General features: G+C 42.6%; 1 protein-coding gene across 1 annotated transcript in view; it reads right to left on the bottom strand.

The window, feature by feature from the left end:
• Nucleotides 1-13,612, bottom strand: part of PKP2 (plakophilin 2) — a 72,649-nt gene that overhangs the window by 8,266 nt on the left and 50,771 nt on the right. Inside the window, exons 7-10 of the mRNA XM_072999937.2 lie at nt 4,140-4,257; nt 2,298-2,459; nt 1,322-1,495; nt 299-452 (exon numbers count right to left, since the gene is read on the bottom strand). Of these exons, the coding sequence (XP_072856038.2) occupies nt 299-452; nt 1,322-1,495; nt 2,298-2,459; nt 4,140-4,257 (608 nt within the window). The remainder of the gene's footprint in view (nt 1-298; nt 453-1,321; nt 1,496-2,297; nt 2,460-4,139; nt 4,258-13,612) is intronic.

Genomic DNA, 13,612 nt, shown 5'->3' with positions numbered 1-13,612 from the left:
GACCTGCAATGGGTGACAGATTAAGCTATGCCAGAGCAATGTAATCCATGGGATTTGACCATTATAATTAGGTGAATGAAAACAGCCATCGTGGCCTGGGCAAACTGAGCTTTTATATAATCTTAATGGAAAAACAAAAAAACCTCACACAATCCATACTCTCATATCCTGTGTTTACTGAGATAATTGCTATTTGAGCTGAAAGGTGTTTATTTAATTCAAAATGGTTGATATACTGCCATGTGCTTAGCATCCACACAACACCAGGTTAATTTTGTGTCAGGCATTGCGTATTTACCTATTTCATTTTGCAAGGAGGTGTTCCGAGATAAGTTCCTAAGCAGAGAAACTGCTGTTTTGCGGACACTTGAATTGGTCACATGTAGCATGTTTCGAATACTTGGGAGGCCGTTGGCTTTCTTGACGATGATGTAGGCTACGCCAAATGGCATCTGTCAGAAAACAGCCTTGGTGAATTTCAGCATAGACAAAGCATCATTTTCTTTCATACAGATTATTATTTTTGTTATTTGTTGATCCAGAACTTGCTAAGGCACATCTACAACACAGGTTTTGAAGCCATCTTTCGTGCTGTTACCATGTGGGGTAGGAATTCTCTCTGCACCCGTATCAAGCTACAATGATCAGATCATGTGTGTGGGCAACCATGCTAGTTACATTGATGATAATAATAACCATCATCATTGAGTCCAGCCCCTGTCAAGGAGGCACAGTGGGGAAACGAACCTCTGGCTCTGCAGCCAGAAGCCTAAACCACTGAGCTATCCAGCATAACCATCATCATAATGTGCTGTCAAATCAATTCGACATGACAACTCTTTTATGGGGCTTCTATGTACAGAAAACTAGAAATGGTTTACCATTCACTTCTTCTGGAGATGCAACTTACCCAAGGCCACAATAGACTGGCTGTACTTGCAGGAGGCACAGGGAGGATTCAGACTCCCAACCTCTGGCCCCATAGCTAGATATCTCAACCACTGATCTGTCCAGTCAGTTCATTGGTCTAAAGCCAATGTACATTTATTATGTGTCTCTAAAGAATGTAGTACAGATGTAGATAAAAGCAATCCATTTTTTTTGCAAGCTGATTCTGTTGTAATGTATTTTGGCATGGCTTGGTCTTAACTGGGCAATTCAGGCCTATCAGTTTGATAAAAGACCTGCTCCTCCTGCAGATAAGAACTGCTAGAACTGGTTAACTGATGGCAGTCCATGAAAGATGGCTACCCACATTTCTGGACTCTCTTTGGGAGTGTGGCTTTGAGGACTGAAGAAAGGAGACAAATAAATGACTTACTGGACCGCTGCCCGCTGTGAGGTTCTGCAGAGCCCCCAGTGAAGCTTCTCGGGTGTAGTTCCTTGTGCTTTTCGCTATTAAGGACAGATATATCCTTATTAGTGTGGAATGCCAGAGTGTTTCAATGCCACTGGGAACACTCTTTTCCTCAGGGAGAGGCATGTCCTGTTGTTTCTAAACAGGTAAACATAATAAACAATCAGAAATAAAGCAGTTTAAGAATGCAAGAGTCAGCTCTTTGGAGCAAACCAAAAAGGGGCTCAGTGACCCTGTTATCTAGCATTGACGTTCCACTTTATAACCCTGAGACAAATGAAACTACTGACTGTCATTCTATACACTGTAAGGCATTGGAAAGCCTGGCCTTCTTGTGATCCATGTTGTGGCCACCCGACAGTTTGGGGAGTTGGACTCATAATTGTTCACATTTGCAACTGAACTGATTGTTAGTTCTTTTTGGTCAGTATATTTGACATACAAAGGACCCAAATCTTCTCCCCCAAACCAATTATCCTTTCATCTTCTTACGTACACATCACACCATAACCTCTCTCTCCTCCTATACAAACATACAAGTGTGCAGTGTCTATACGTAAAACATTTACTGCCATTTTGTCAATGCATCCATCGCCATGTCAAAAAGCAACCCACTAAGTCATCTTGTGTAACCTCCCTAGAAAAACACAGGGCAGTCCAATCAGCAGCATCTCCTGTTCAGCCAAGTGAACCCATCACTTAGTCATAGGAAGAACTGAGTTCCAGGAGATGACCTTAACCCTTTCTCCCTGGTAATAGTTTGGACTCTCCTGTTGGCTGTGGAGCAGAAGCTTCTAAGGAAATGGGCATTGACTTTCCAGGGATTCAGACAGAAGTCTTTTTCAGCTCTTCCCAGAGATCCTAAAGATAGAATCCATGACCATCTACACATGACATAAGTTCCACAAATGAACTCCAGCTCCTTCAACCCTCCGAATACCTGCTTTACTTTCCTGCTGTTTAAGCCAAAGCACCCGATGCTGTTGTTACTGGAAGGTTCATCTCTTCTTTGCATATAGATTCTTTGGGCATAACTGCTGGGGAGTTCAGACTCTAGCTGGTACGACAGATTATGAAGAATGCACACACAGTTCTCTGTGGCCTGAAAGAATGATGAAATGTATATTATTTTGTCTGCCAAAACGGGAAGAGATGATTAAACTCCTGTAATGTACTTGAGGTTCAAGAACTTAGATGTCTAGCCTCACTGTAGAACTTTTAACAGAATGCATATGATTGCACTATTGCCTTGAGCTTCTCCAGTAGTAAATGGGGTAAAATGCACCTTCGTGTGACTGATATTTCAGGTCAGGTATTTGAGTTTCTAACCAAACAAGGAGTATGGGAAGGAAAGGGTCTCTCTGTGCAATTGATTACAATGATGATTATTTTTAATATATTCTAGAAGTGTCAGATCCATTAGACTGGCCATTTTGGATCAGAACTTAAAATACTAAATTCTGAACTGAAATGTCTGTGGGTTGTTGTTGGCTTTTTTGGACAGTCACACAAATTGGATAATATAGTCCTAATGTTTTCTTTTGGAGATAACGTCTGGTGTATGTCACCTTGCTAGCTGCTAACCAATTATCATGTGAGAGGGATGTCCCTAAAGCTCTCCTTTTATCATGTGACCAAAGTGAAACTTGCCCAGTGAAGTTACAAAGGAATTGATTTTGGAATACAGGAAGGCAGAAATAATGCATGGATAAAGGAGCCAAATGTGTATAATTCACAAACTGTTCAAAGAAAATGTGCAAATTCACATATCAGTGTTGTTTCCTTAAATCACTATTGAGAAATTGACTATGGAATTTCACGTTGCCCATTTGGTTCTTAGATAATGAAAACAGATGCAAACAACACGAGTATCTGTGTGTGTCATATGATTCACCACCTCTTTCCTAATACAGAGCACTTAAGACAGAACATGGAAATGCTGTCTGATGTGCTACTTCTCAAACCACATTGATTGCAATGGTGTCTTAAACTTCATCATTATGAAATTAATGATGAAGCCTGTCACTTTCCTCTTAGTGGAAGCTCAGTTTTTTCTGATGGAAATTTGTGTTTAATTAGAATACTGTACATTGATAAGAAATTCAGTTCAGAGCCTTGTACGATGTTTTGTCTGATAATGTATTGTAACAGTTTAAAAATTTAATTCTAGATTTTTAAAAAACAGTAACATAATCTACCATATATCATGGCGGATTCCTTTAGCTTTGCAGCAGCTGATTCAACTGAAAAGTATCTAGAATCAGGCATAGTTTTTGAAATTCAAATATCGTCTCTTGCTGTATGTTCATATAGTGCCCTTTTTAAATTAAGTCCTTCATGTACTGTATGAACATTATACATATTCATTCAGTCTTTCCATCCTTTAATGATTTCATTAGGTACTGCTAATGGCAATACCTTGTGTATTCATTTTTGAAGGATATTCCAATATCTATGTGCAAATGGGGATGAAAGCAAGGCAAAGTGTTAAAAAACAGAATGGGGGGAAATATGAATTGGAGTATTCTTCCTTCTGAAGAATACTCCATTGGTAGAATAACACAAGTCCTGAAAGAGATCAGGTTCATTGACATCCTGGTAAGCCACAGTTTGGTGTAACACTGCAACACAGCCAGTTTTGGAAGTTAGTTGCAAGAAGTCCATGTTCAGCTTCCTGCTCAGCTACGATGAGTCTGTGAGATGGCCTCAGACAAGTCAGCCTAAATAATTAAATTGCCCTCATCTGAGACTCAGAAAACTCATTAAGTGGGGACCCTGTTACCTTATCATCCGGTTGGTGGTCTGCAGTAGTGCCTTGGATATAATAAACCAGGGATTCAATCAGCCCATTACATTCTCTCATCTTTTTCCTGCCTTCGGGGCCAGCAGAGCTCATGTTCCTGTTAAAAATGAATTGAAATTTGGTTACAAAAATATGCTAATTAGATTCTTAGAAATTGGTTCACACAAACCAGTTCTTTGTGTCTTTGTTTCTGCTCTTCTTCCTTGGTTGAAAATATATATATATATATAAAATAAGATGTCCCTAAGTACAGAATCACTTAATGCTGCCTATATTCAGAATCTCAGTCATTAACATTACTCAATACGCTGGGAAATTCCAAACATCTGGTTTTACAAGTAACACCCTCTGATTTCAGAGGGGCTTGCATCTTCCTTCACTAACAATAATGGAAAACTGTTTGAAGTCTGGAGTGTCATAACAATCACAAGGAAGAGCCATTTCAAGGAGACTAAGCAAGTAAGATTTATGTACAAGGCAGTCAATGGTAAACTGAGTTCATAAAATAAATTCCATATATCTAGTTATTGTAAAACGTCCACTTGGCTGATGTAGTCCAGATCACCAACTGTCCGGTGAGAATTTGCCTGTATCTCAATAGATGGCACATCTTTTTGAAGCTTTATCCACTAATAGACTACTGTTTCTTTGAAAATAGGGCACACAGCATTCTACAAGTCGTTGCCACTAATAAGAACATTTAAGATTACAACCTCATACTAAACGGAGTTGCAGACGGCTTCATTTAGTTTACAGAAAGAAAGGCAATGTGATACAAAGCCCCCATCTTTTCTTTATTGTAATCTGTGTTGCAATCCTATACACATGCAATAACAACAACAACAACAACAACAACAACAACAACAACAACAACAATAATAATAATAATAATAATAAATTGTATGCCATCAAGTCAATTCTGACTTATGGCAACCCTTTTCAGGGTGTTCTAGGTAGTGAATACTCAGAAATATATTCGCAGAGGCTTTCACAGCCGGGATCTAAAGGTTCTTGTGGGTTTTTCGGGCTCTTTGGCCGTGTTCTGAAGGTTGTTCTTCCTGACGTTTTGCCAGTATCTGTGGCCAGCATCTTCAGATGTTCCTACTCCAGTCCCCTGAAGATACTGGCCACAGAGACTGGCGAAACGTCAGGGAGAACAACCTTCAGAACACGGCCAAAGAGCCCGAAAAACCCACAACAACCATACTCAGAAATGGTTTACCATTCCCTTTGGGTAGGGTGTCCTGGGAATGTGTAGCTTGCCTAAGGCCACACATGCTGGCTTTTCTCTCGGGAGAAACAGTGGGAAATTCAACTCCCAACCCCTGGACCCGCAGCCAAAAAACCTAACTCGCTGGACTACCCAGATAGCAATTCCTATATGTGTGTGTTCTGTGCCATCTGCAAGTTGCCTAGAACAGCAGTGGCCAACATGCAACTTGCAGATTGCATGCAACCCCCTCCCCTCGAAACCAACCTTCTGGCCCCCAGCACCTCACTCTATATGGTTTTTCTGGGGGTAGGGAATTGCATTTTTAGCCACTAGTGGGGCATGAGGGTTCTTTTTCAGCCAAAAAATTTTTATAAGTATGTGTGCCTTTTAAAAATAGCAAATGGAGTATTTTGTGGGTGAAGTGTATTGTAAATGCAAAATCATCATTGGCACCACTGAGATCACACATCCCAGGTCTAGGTCTTTAAGCCCTTTCTGAAATTTCGAGTCATCTTGTTGCAAATAGTGATGAGGGGAAGGGAAGGAAAATTACCCACAGTTGCCCATAGGAGCTCCCGGCTGCATTTACAACACAGCTGGACTTTTTTATGCAAGGAAATGAATATGTAAATCTCCCTTCCTTGTACTCTGCAGTCTAATTAAAAGTTGTCACTCCCTGTTCTGTGTTAATTTAAAGAACACCCCAACACTGCTCAAAGAAATCTGTTTAATGCACCATGTATTTGGCTCTTAAAGTTTTTGACCTGTCTTCATGGACACCCAAGGATAGCTCAGTGGTTTAGGCACCTTGAAGGTTCATTTCCCCCACTGCACCTGCTTGACAGGGGTTGGACGTGATGATCCATATGATCCCTTCCAGCTCTCCAGTTAGAAGATGATTAATATTATTAATTTCTTTTCTAACACAGCAGGAGGCATTTCATTTCCTTCCCCCATCGAATCCTACATGGTTATTGACATAAACAAATTCCTTCTGCTCTGTTCTGCTGAGATATCACTACACTTGAAAGAATACATTTACCTTTTGGTTAGTTGGCAAGCTTTGTTGACCATAGGGTATTCGCGATAGCCTTGCTTATACATATTGAAATAGTTTTGTGGGTATGTAAAAGCTAAATAGAACCAGATTGATAAGGATGGCATTTCTAACACAACTGCTCGAACTGGACTAGAGAGGGGAGGATTTCCAAACTAGGTTTGTGGCTCAGATTACAGGAAACAAACATTGCTGGATATTGTACAAACATTTCTGGATCATAGTTTTGCAGCCTTGCCAGTCCATGATGTGTTGTGGCTTTGCAGTGTGGAAAATTTATATTTCTATTGCCTATGTTCTAGTTCTCCAGTGGAAATGCCTTCCTAATACCTATTTGTCTCCTTTCTCGATTTCAGAAGATATTAAAAACATGAAACATCCTTTGAGGTTCCCTTGGTAAACCCTGTTCCGTTAGCCCCCTTTCCACATTCCTTTGAGAAAATAAAGCTCTAGCCACCAGCTTACAATATGTACAGGTTCCTTGATAAAAAGGTGTGGATAGTAACAAACCACCACCAAAGCACCTCAGCATTACATGGACTTCTTTTACTGTTTAATCCCAAAATCGCAAATAATAATTTGTGCCTCCACTATACAATTAATGGAGTATGGTAAGGTATTATTTTTTTTCTGCAAGGTGGTTTGGAGATTTACAATTTGCCACGGTTTAATAATACCACTACCACCAGGCAAAATGTGGGGTATGAATGTTGTTGCAAAGGCAAGGATCAATTAAAAGAGCTATGAAAAGAACCAATATGTGCTTTCTATGGTTGGTATAATAAGAAAATATAAAAAGCTGAAGGAATAGGACATGCCTAAACGGCTTAGGGCCTCGATACTTGGTGGAACGCCTACTTCCACCAAGTTCTAGCCGTGTCACTCGCGCGAGTCAGGAGGTGAGGCTGAGGAGCCTAACGCCGAGCGAGGCCCGGAAAGAAAAGACAAGAAATCGGGCCTTCTCGGCGGTGGCTCCTCGCCTCTGGAACAACCTTCCCCAGACATTCGTGTGGCTCCCTCGCTGGGTATTTTCAAAAAACAACTAAAAAAACTGATGTTTTGGCAGGCCTTCCCCTCAGCTAAATCCTGATCTTCCCTTTTCTTCTCTCCTAGCGTTTCCCCCATCCTGTCTAACGTATTTTCCTTATTTAAAAATGTTTTAATTACAGTGGTGCCTCGCACAGCCGTCCCGGATTAACCCTCGCTGTGTGAAACATCGCTGTGCGGTAAGAAAAAAGCCATTGGAATGCATTAAACTTAGTTTAATGCGTTCCAATCGGCTGATTTAATCACCGTACAGCGATGTTCCTCTATGGCCGGCAGCCATTTTCGCGCCCTCCCCTCGCTTAACGAGGGCGTGAAAACGCTGAGATCAGCTGTCCGGCGGGTCCAAAATGGCCGCCGGAACAGCCGAAAGGGCCGGGCGCAGCGTTTTCACGCCCTTGGTAAGCAAGGGGAGGGCGCGAAAACGCTGCGCGCAGTCATTTCGGCTGTTCTGGCAGCGTTTTCGCGCCCTCCCCTCGCTTACCAAGGGCGCGAAAACGCTGCGCACGGCCCTTTCGGCTGTTCCGGCGGCCATTTTGAAGCCGCGGAACAGCTGATCGGCGGGTCGCAAAGCGAAGGTCAGTAAGCGAACCGCTTACCGACCTTCGCTCTGCGATTTTCGCCCATTGGGGCCATCGCTCTGCGATCGCATTAGTGATCGAAAAAGCGTCACCGTAGAGTGAATTCATCGCTCTGCGGTGCGCTTGTTCTGCGAGGCACCACTTTATATTGTTACATGTTGGTTGTAAGCCGCCTAGAGTAGTCCTGAGGGACTAGATAGGCGGGATATAAAATAAATAGATAGATAGATAGATAAATAAATAAATAAATAAATAAATAAATAAATAAATAAATATTATAATTACCAGTTTGGACATTTATTATTTTTGTAGCACACATTCGAGCTCTGTCCCCTGGTGGCATCCCTTCCATGCCCTCCTAGACACTAAAGGCAGAGAGCTCTATCTATCTATCTATCTATCTATCTATCTATCTATCTATCTATCTATCTATCTATCTATCTATCTATCTGTCTGTCTGTCTGTCTGTCTGTCTGTCTGTCTGTCTGTCTATCTATCTAGCCCATCTAGACCAAAGGTCTACTCTGGGTTATTTACAAATGTAAAAACAATAAAACCCCTAGGCGCTTTGTGGCACAATGCTTAAACTGCGGTGGCCCCTTGGCTGTGGAACACCCTCCCAACTGAAATTCGGCTTGCACCCTCACTGGGTGTTTTCAAAAGCCAGTTAAAAACTTGGCTATTCAAGCAGGCCTTCCCTCCAGTCAATTAAGTGATTTCTATATATTTTTTTTCCTTTTCTCCTTGAGTCATGCCATCTTGGTAGTGTGCTGTTTGGAACTAATTGTTATAACTGTACTTTGAATGATTTTATACATGTTATACTGTTGTGTTTTTATCTATGTAAGCCGCCCTGAGTAGACATTGTCTAGAGGGGCGGGGTAAAAATCTAACAAACAAACAAACAAACAAACAAACAAATACTGCAGTCAAGACTCATGACCTGAGTTCCATCCTGATGGGTTCAAGTAGCCGGTTCGAGGCTGACTCAGCCTGACAAAGTCAGTCAATTGAGTTCTCAGCTTGCGGGGGGCGGGGGGGGGCAATGTGTAGCCTGCGTAATTAAACTGTAAACTGCCCAGAGAATGTTTTAATGTATATAGGGCAGAATATAAGCACTACACTTTATCAAAAGCCTTCAAAACAATTGAAAGGTGGAATTCTGGCTCACTCAATCCTGACAGGTTTACATGGTCTAATCCCAGATTCCCAAACATCTTCAGACATGGGTAAGTGAAGGACAGGTAAGTGTTTAATTAATTAATGTACTGTCCTTCTGCCACTTACAAACTTCATCCTGATGTCAGGGTTGTGTGTGTGTTGTGTGTTTAGTCGTTTAGTCGTGTCCGACTCTTCGTGACCCCATGGACCAGAGCACGCCAGGCCCTCTTGTCTTCTACTGCCTCCCGGAGTTGTGTCAGGTTCACAATAACTGTGTTCCAGCAACTGTCAGGCACTAACTAGGTCTTTAAACAGAAAATTTGTTTACGGCTCAGGGAGAAGAAAATATGGCAAGGTGCCATGAGCTGTCATGGGGAGGTAAATCATAAGGGATATGCCTAAACACCTGGCAGAATTGACTACTGTTTATTGAGTTTGTTGACAGTTTATGTAAAATGTTCTTACCATAAACGGTGTGTCTTTACATCTTTATCATATGAAGCAGCCTTAATATTATTAGGGTAACTTTGACTAGTAGTAGTTCTAGGGAAGTGTCATAAACTGAATCCGGAGCTTTCTGAATACCAAGCATCTGCTCTACTACTGAACAATGTCTCTGTAAATTTCAGCCATAGAAAGGTCCAGCCTTAGCAAGAAACATTTCTTTCAGTTAAAAAATTCAAGAGAAAACATAATAGAGCATTATATTTTTGCAAGCGGGCTGTATTATGCATAATGTATGATATACTTAAAATACAGTCTTGTTTCTGCAACAGAGAGACAACATAAGTTTTCTCTGCCCTCTACCCTCCTACTTTTTAAATTGGGTCAATTTAAAAAGTAGAAGAGAGGCATTATTTCATGTTTTCTTTTTACCTCATGAGTAAAATATCTGAGGCAATGATGGTAATGCATTTTGCTTTTGACTGCCCATGGACTATACTGTCACTTGAAGCTATTTTGCTCAACATGGACAGCCATCTTCCTTTTTTCATTAGCGGGGGGAACCAGTTATCTTTGTTCCTAGAGATGGGCATGATCCAAACTATGAATTGGGAAAACCCACAAACCAAGCTGGTTCATGGCCCGCTTTATTCAACCCGTTTGCCGAAATGAAACAAAGCTTTTTCCGCTTGGCAGTTTGTATTGCTTTGGCAAAATGGATGCCCGCCTGCCCCCTTCCCACTGCCTCCATCGCCTTCCTACCTGGTCCTGCCTCCTCCTCCTCTGCGGCCATCTTCAGAGATAGTGGGATGGCTTCCCTCCCAACAGCTGGGTCTGTTGTCTCTGTACATGCACCCGCTTATCAACTGATCAGGGTAATCAGCTGGGGGTCAGGCACACGCACACAGGAAGCACCCAGACTCCTGGAAGGGAAGCCGGTTGCTGCCTTCTGTGCCCGCACCTGCCTCCCAGCTGATCAGAGCAATTAACTGGGAGTTGGGTGCCTGTGCAACGGCAGCACCTGCGGTTCTTTAAGGCTGTGCTACTGTGCCACCACTGCCACCACTGTTGTGCTGCCATTGCTACCAGCGCAGTGGCAACAGTAGCATAGCAGTGGCATGACAGGAGAAGGTAATCGCCCCCACTGGGCATGAACTGAAAACCAAGCCATCATTAAAAAAAACAACAACAATTTTTCAGATTTGTGTCCATCTCTGTTTGTTACTCCTTTGCCATCCTGCCTCCAAAGTGCAAACTAGTGCAGGCTAGATAATTTGCTCAAGCCTATTATATTTTTGCAAGCAAGATAACATTAGTAACCCAGATGCATAATTTATATGTAAAATATATTTTTCTTTCTGCAACAGAGGCTGCAGGCTATAGACTTTGTAAACATCTGAGCAAGGAGTGTGTCAGCTATTAGAAAAAGGAGAACTAATTAGGGCTTTGTAACCTGGCAGATGTACAAGGAGTTAAGGAAAAGTATTTGTCAGCACATTTCCTTCATATGGGTTGTCAGATGCCTCTTTAGATTTTCCTCTGCTTTGCTTAAACATGAATTGATGTAATTTTCTATACAAATGGGGCCCAAGTGAAAAAAGAAAAAGGTGGCTTTTACTGCTCCTGCAGTTAGTGGTTTCAGAAGCTCATTGTGCGCAAGCCAAGGAAATGAGGAACACATATAGTACAACAAGCCTCCTTTTTGCAGGAACTGTCTTTCTCTCTCATCATCTTCCTCCTCCTGCCAAGCTTCCTGTAACCACCTCTGTAATTCCGGGTCATCTTGCTGCCACATTGCAATTTCTTTCTTATCTATGCCTTGGATATTCTCGTTTCCTGCCAACCCTTCTGCATTAATTTGTTCTCCCATCTCTGTTAATAGTTCGATTCCTTCCCAACCCTTCCCAACAACATTTCGTGGACTAGGATCGGCATTACCCCCATTCGTAATTTCCACCTTTGTTCTTGTATAGTCACTTCTATTTCTACCCATGAACATGGTTTCACATCTCTGTGAATGCATCGCACCATCATCTGTCCTCCATGTTCCATGCTGGGATAATCTTGAATCAGTGTGTTGCTGCACCCTGTGTCTACAAGGGCTTTTACCATCCACCCCACTACTTGCGCCATCACCACCCAGCCAGGTGTTCCTTACCACCCACCTTGCCTGCTGCCATGAGTGTTGATGCCCATGCAAAGTCCACTGGGAATTCCCTTCTGAAATGCCCCTCTTGGCCACATCCGTAGCAAACCCTTTTCCATTCTTTTTCCGCAATCAGCATTGGTCCAGTTCTTTATCTCTGGATCTGGGGCCACAGTCACGAAGGGTCGCACAAACTTGGAGCCCGTTGGATTCATCGGCACTGGTCTCGTATTGCCCAAAGACATTGGGTTCCTCATCTTGGGTCATATCATGGCTGATGCCTGGTCTTTATCCTGTCTTTATTCTTCGGTTTCTCCTGCGTTACAGTTCCCCACTGATTCCCTCTCTCTTCTGCTTGGGTGTAAGCTTCCAATAACATGACCGCTTCCTCCATCATGGTTGGTTGGCTGCACAGCACCCAGCTTTTGATGTCTGCTCCACCTGGTCAGCGGTACGTATTGCCAGTCATAGCCATCTTAATGTGCTAGCCTTCATCTGTTGCAACAACGTATAGGGTGGCATACCAAATTTGTATCGTAGCCCTCAAAAGCGATGGCGATATGCTTCTTCAGAGAAGTCTAAAGTGCCCAATATTGCTGCTTTCACCTTAGCATAATCTTGCATTTCCGTCGGTTCCATTATGTGACTACTTCTTGTGCCAATCCTGTCAGGTATGGCATTAGAATCAGTGTCCATTGGTCGAGGGGCCATTTGGCTGCCGTTGCTATTCTTTCAAAGGTGTGTAAAAACGCCTCTGGGTCGTCTCACGGGCCTAACTTTGGTAACTTAATATGTGCCAAGCTATGTATTCCCAGTGGCTTTTCTGTTTGCATCGGTGGTTCAGATTTCTTTTTGTCTGCTTATTGTGGTATTTCCATCGTCTGTTCCAACATTGCTTTTTGCTGATTGATAAGATCTGTCAAAATGGTGTCTTGTCATTCTGTCGCCCACAACATCCACTTTTCTGTTGTATCCAGAGGTAGGGACAAGCCCCCACGCTGGTCGCCAGTGTGATCTTGCTGCCTGACATCTACCTCCTTTTTCTTTATCCAAAGAAGTAGTCGTCGCACTCAGTTCTTCTAATAAAACCGGTTTATTGTTTAACATGGCTTCATCAGTTTGTGAGTCCTGTTTATGATTGTCCAACTTTAACAATAAATCATAAGTCTTAACATTATTAAAACTGGGTATCTCTTCACGGGAAGTAATAGTTAACTTCATGGGACCATTTGGGTCTGGCACCCATCAACTCAGGCGTGTTCTCAGCCCACTTCAAGTTTGTGGACTGGATGTCGAACTTTCCTGGTGTTCCCCTTTTATTGAGCTATGCATCATTCTCCGACAGGGTCTGAAGGGGCTGGGTCCACAGGATTTCCCTGGACTCACTGTACATCTCTGCCTTTCTCTCCTCTGTTCTTCCCTGTTTACCCACACTTTGTACTCCTTCCTTTGCTTTCACTCCTCAGTCTCCCCCCAGTAAGGTGGCTTTCTATATATCTGTCATCTCCATTCCCTTTCAGTGTACTCACAAGGCACCTTGAATTCTACCCACTCTCCTGTCCAAGGGTCTTCTCGGACCAGTTCTACAAGTTCTTCTTTTTCATCTCCTTTCTCTTCTCTTCCCCAACATGCTTCTGCCTCCAGCCCTCCTTCTCCTTCCTTCTCCTCTTCCTTTCCCGCCTGATTTTTCTATCACTACTGTCTCTTGTGCTTCTGTCTTTATTTGAGAGTCGAACAGTACACTCTACTGATCCTGGGCGAGTTGGTTTTTCGCCTCACAGATTGCCTGATTTGGAGACCTATGGT

This window comes from Pogona vitticeps, chromosome 5 (assembly GCF_051106095.1).
Source record: "Pogona vitticeps strain Pit_001003342236 chromosome 5, PviZW2.1, whole genome shotgun sequence".
NCBI classification, from domain to species: Eukaryota; Metazoa; Chordata; class Lepidosauria; order Squamata; family Agamidae; genus Pogona; species Pogona vitticeps.
The sequence above is the reverse complement of the archived record's forward strand: the minus strand, read 5'-3'. Positions and strand labels throughout refer to the sequence as shown.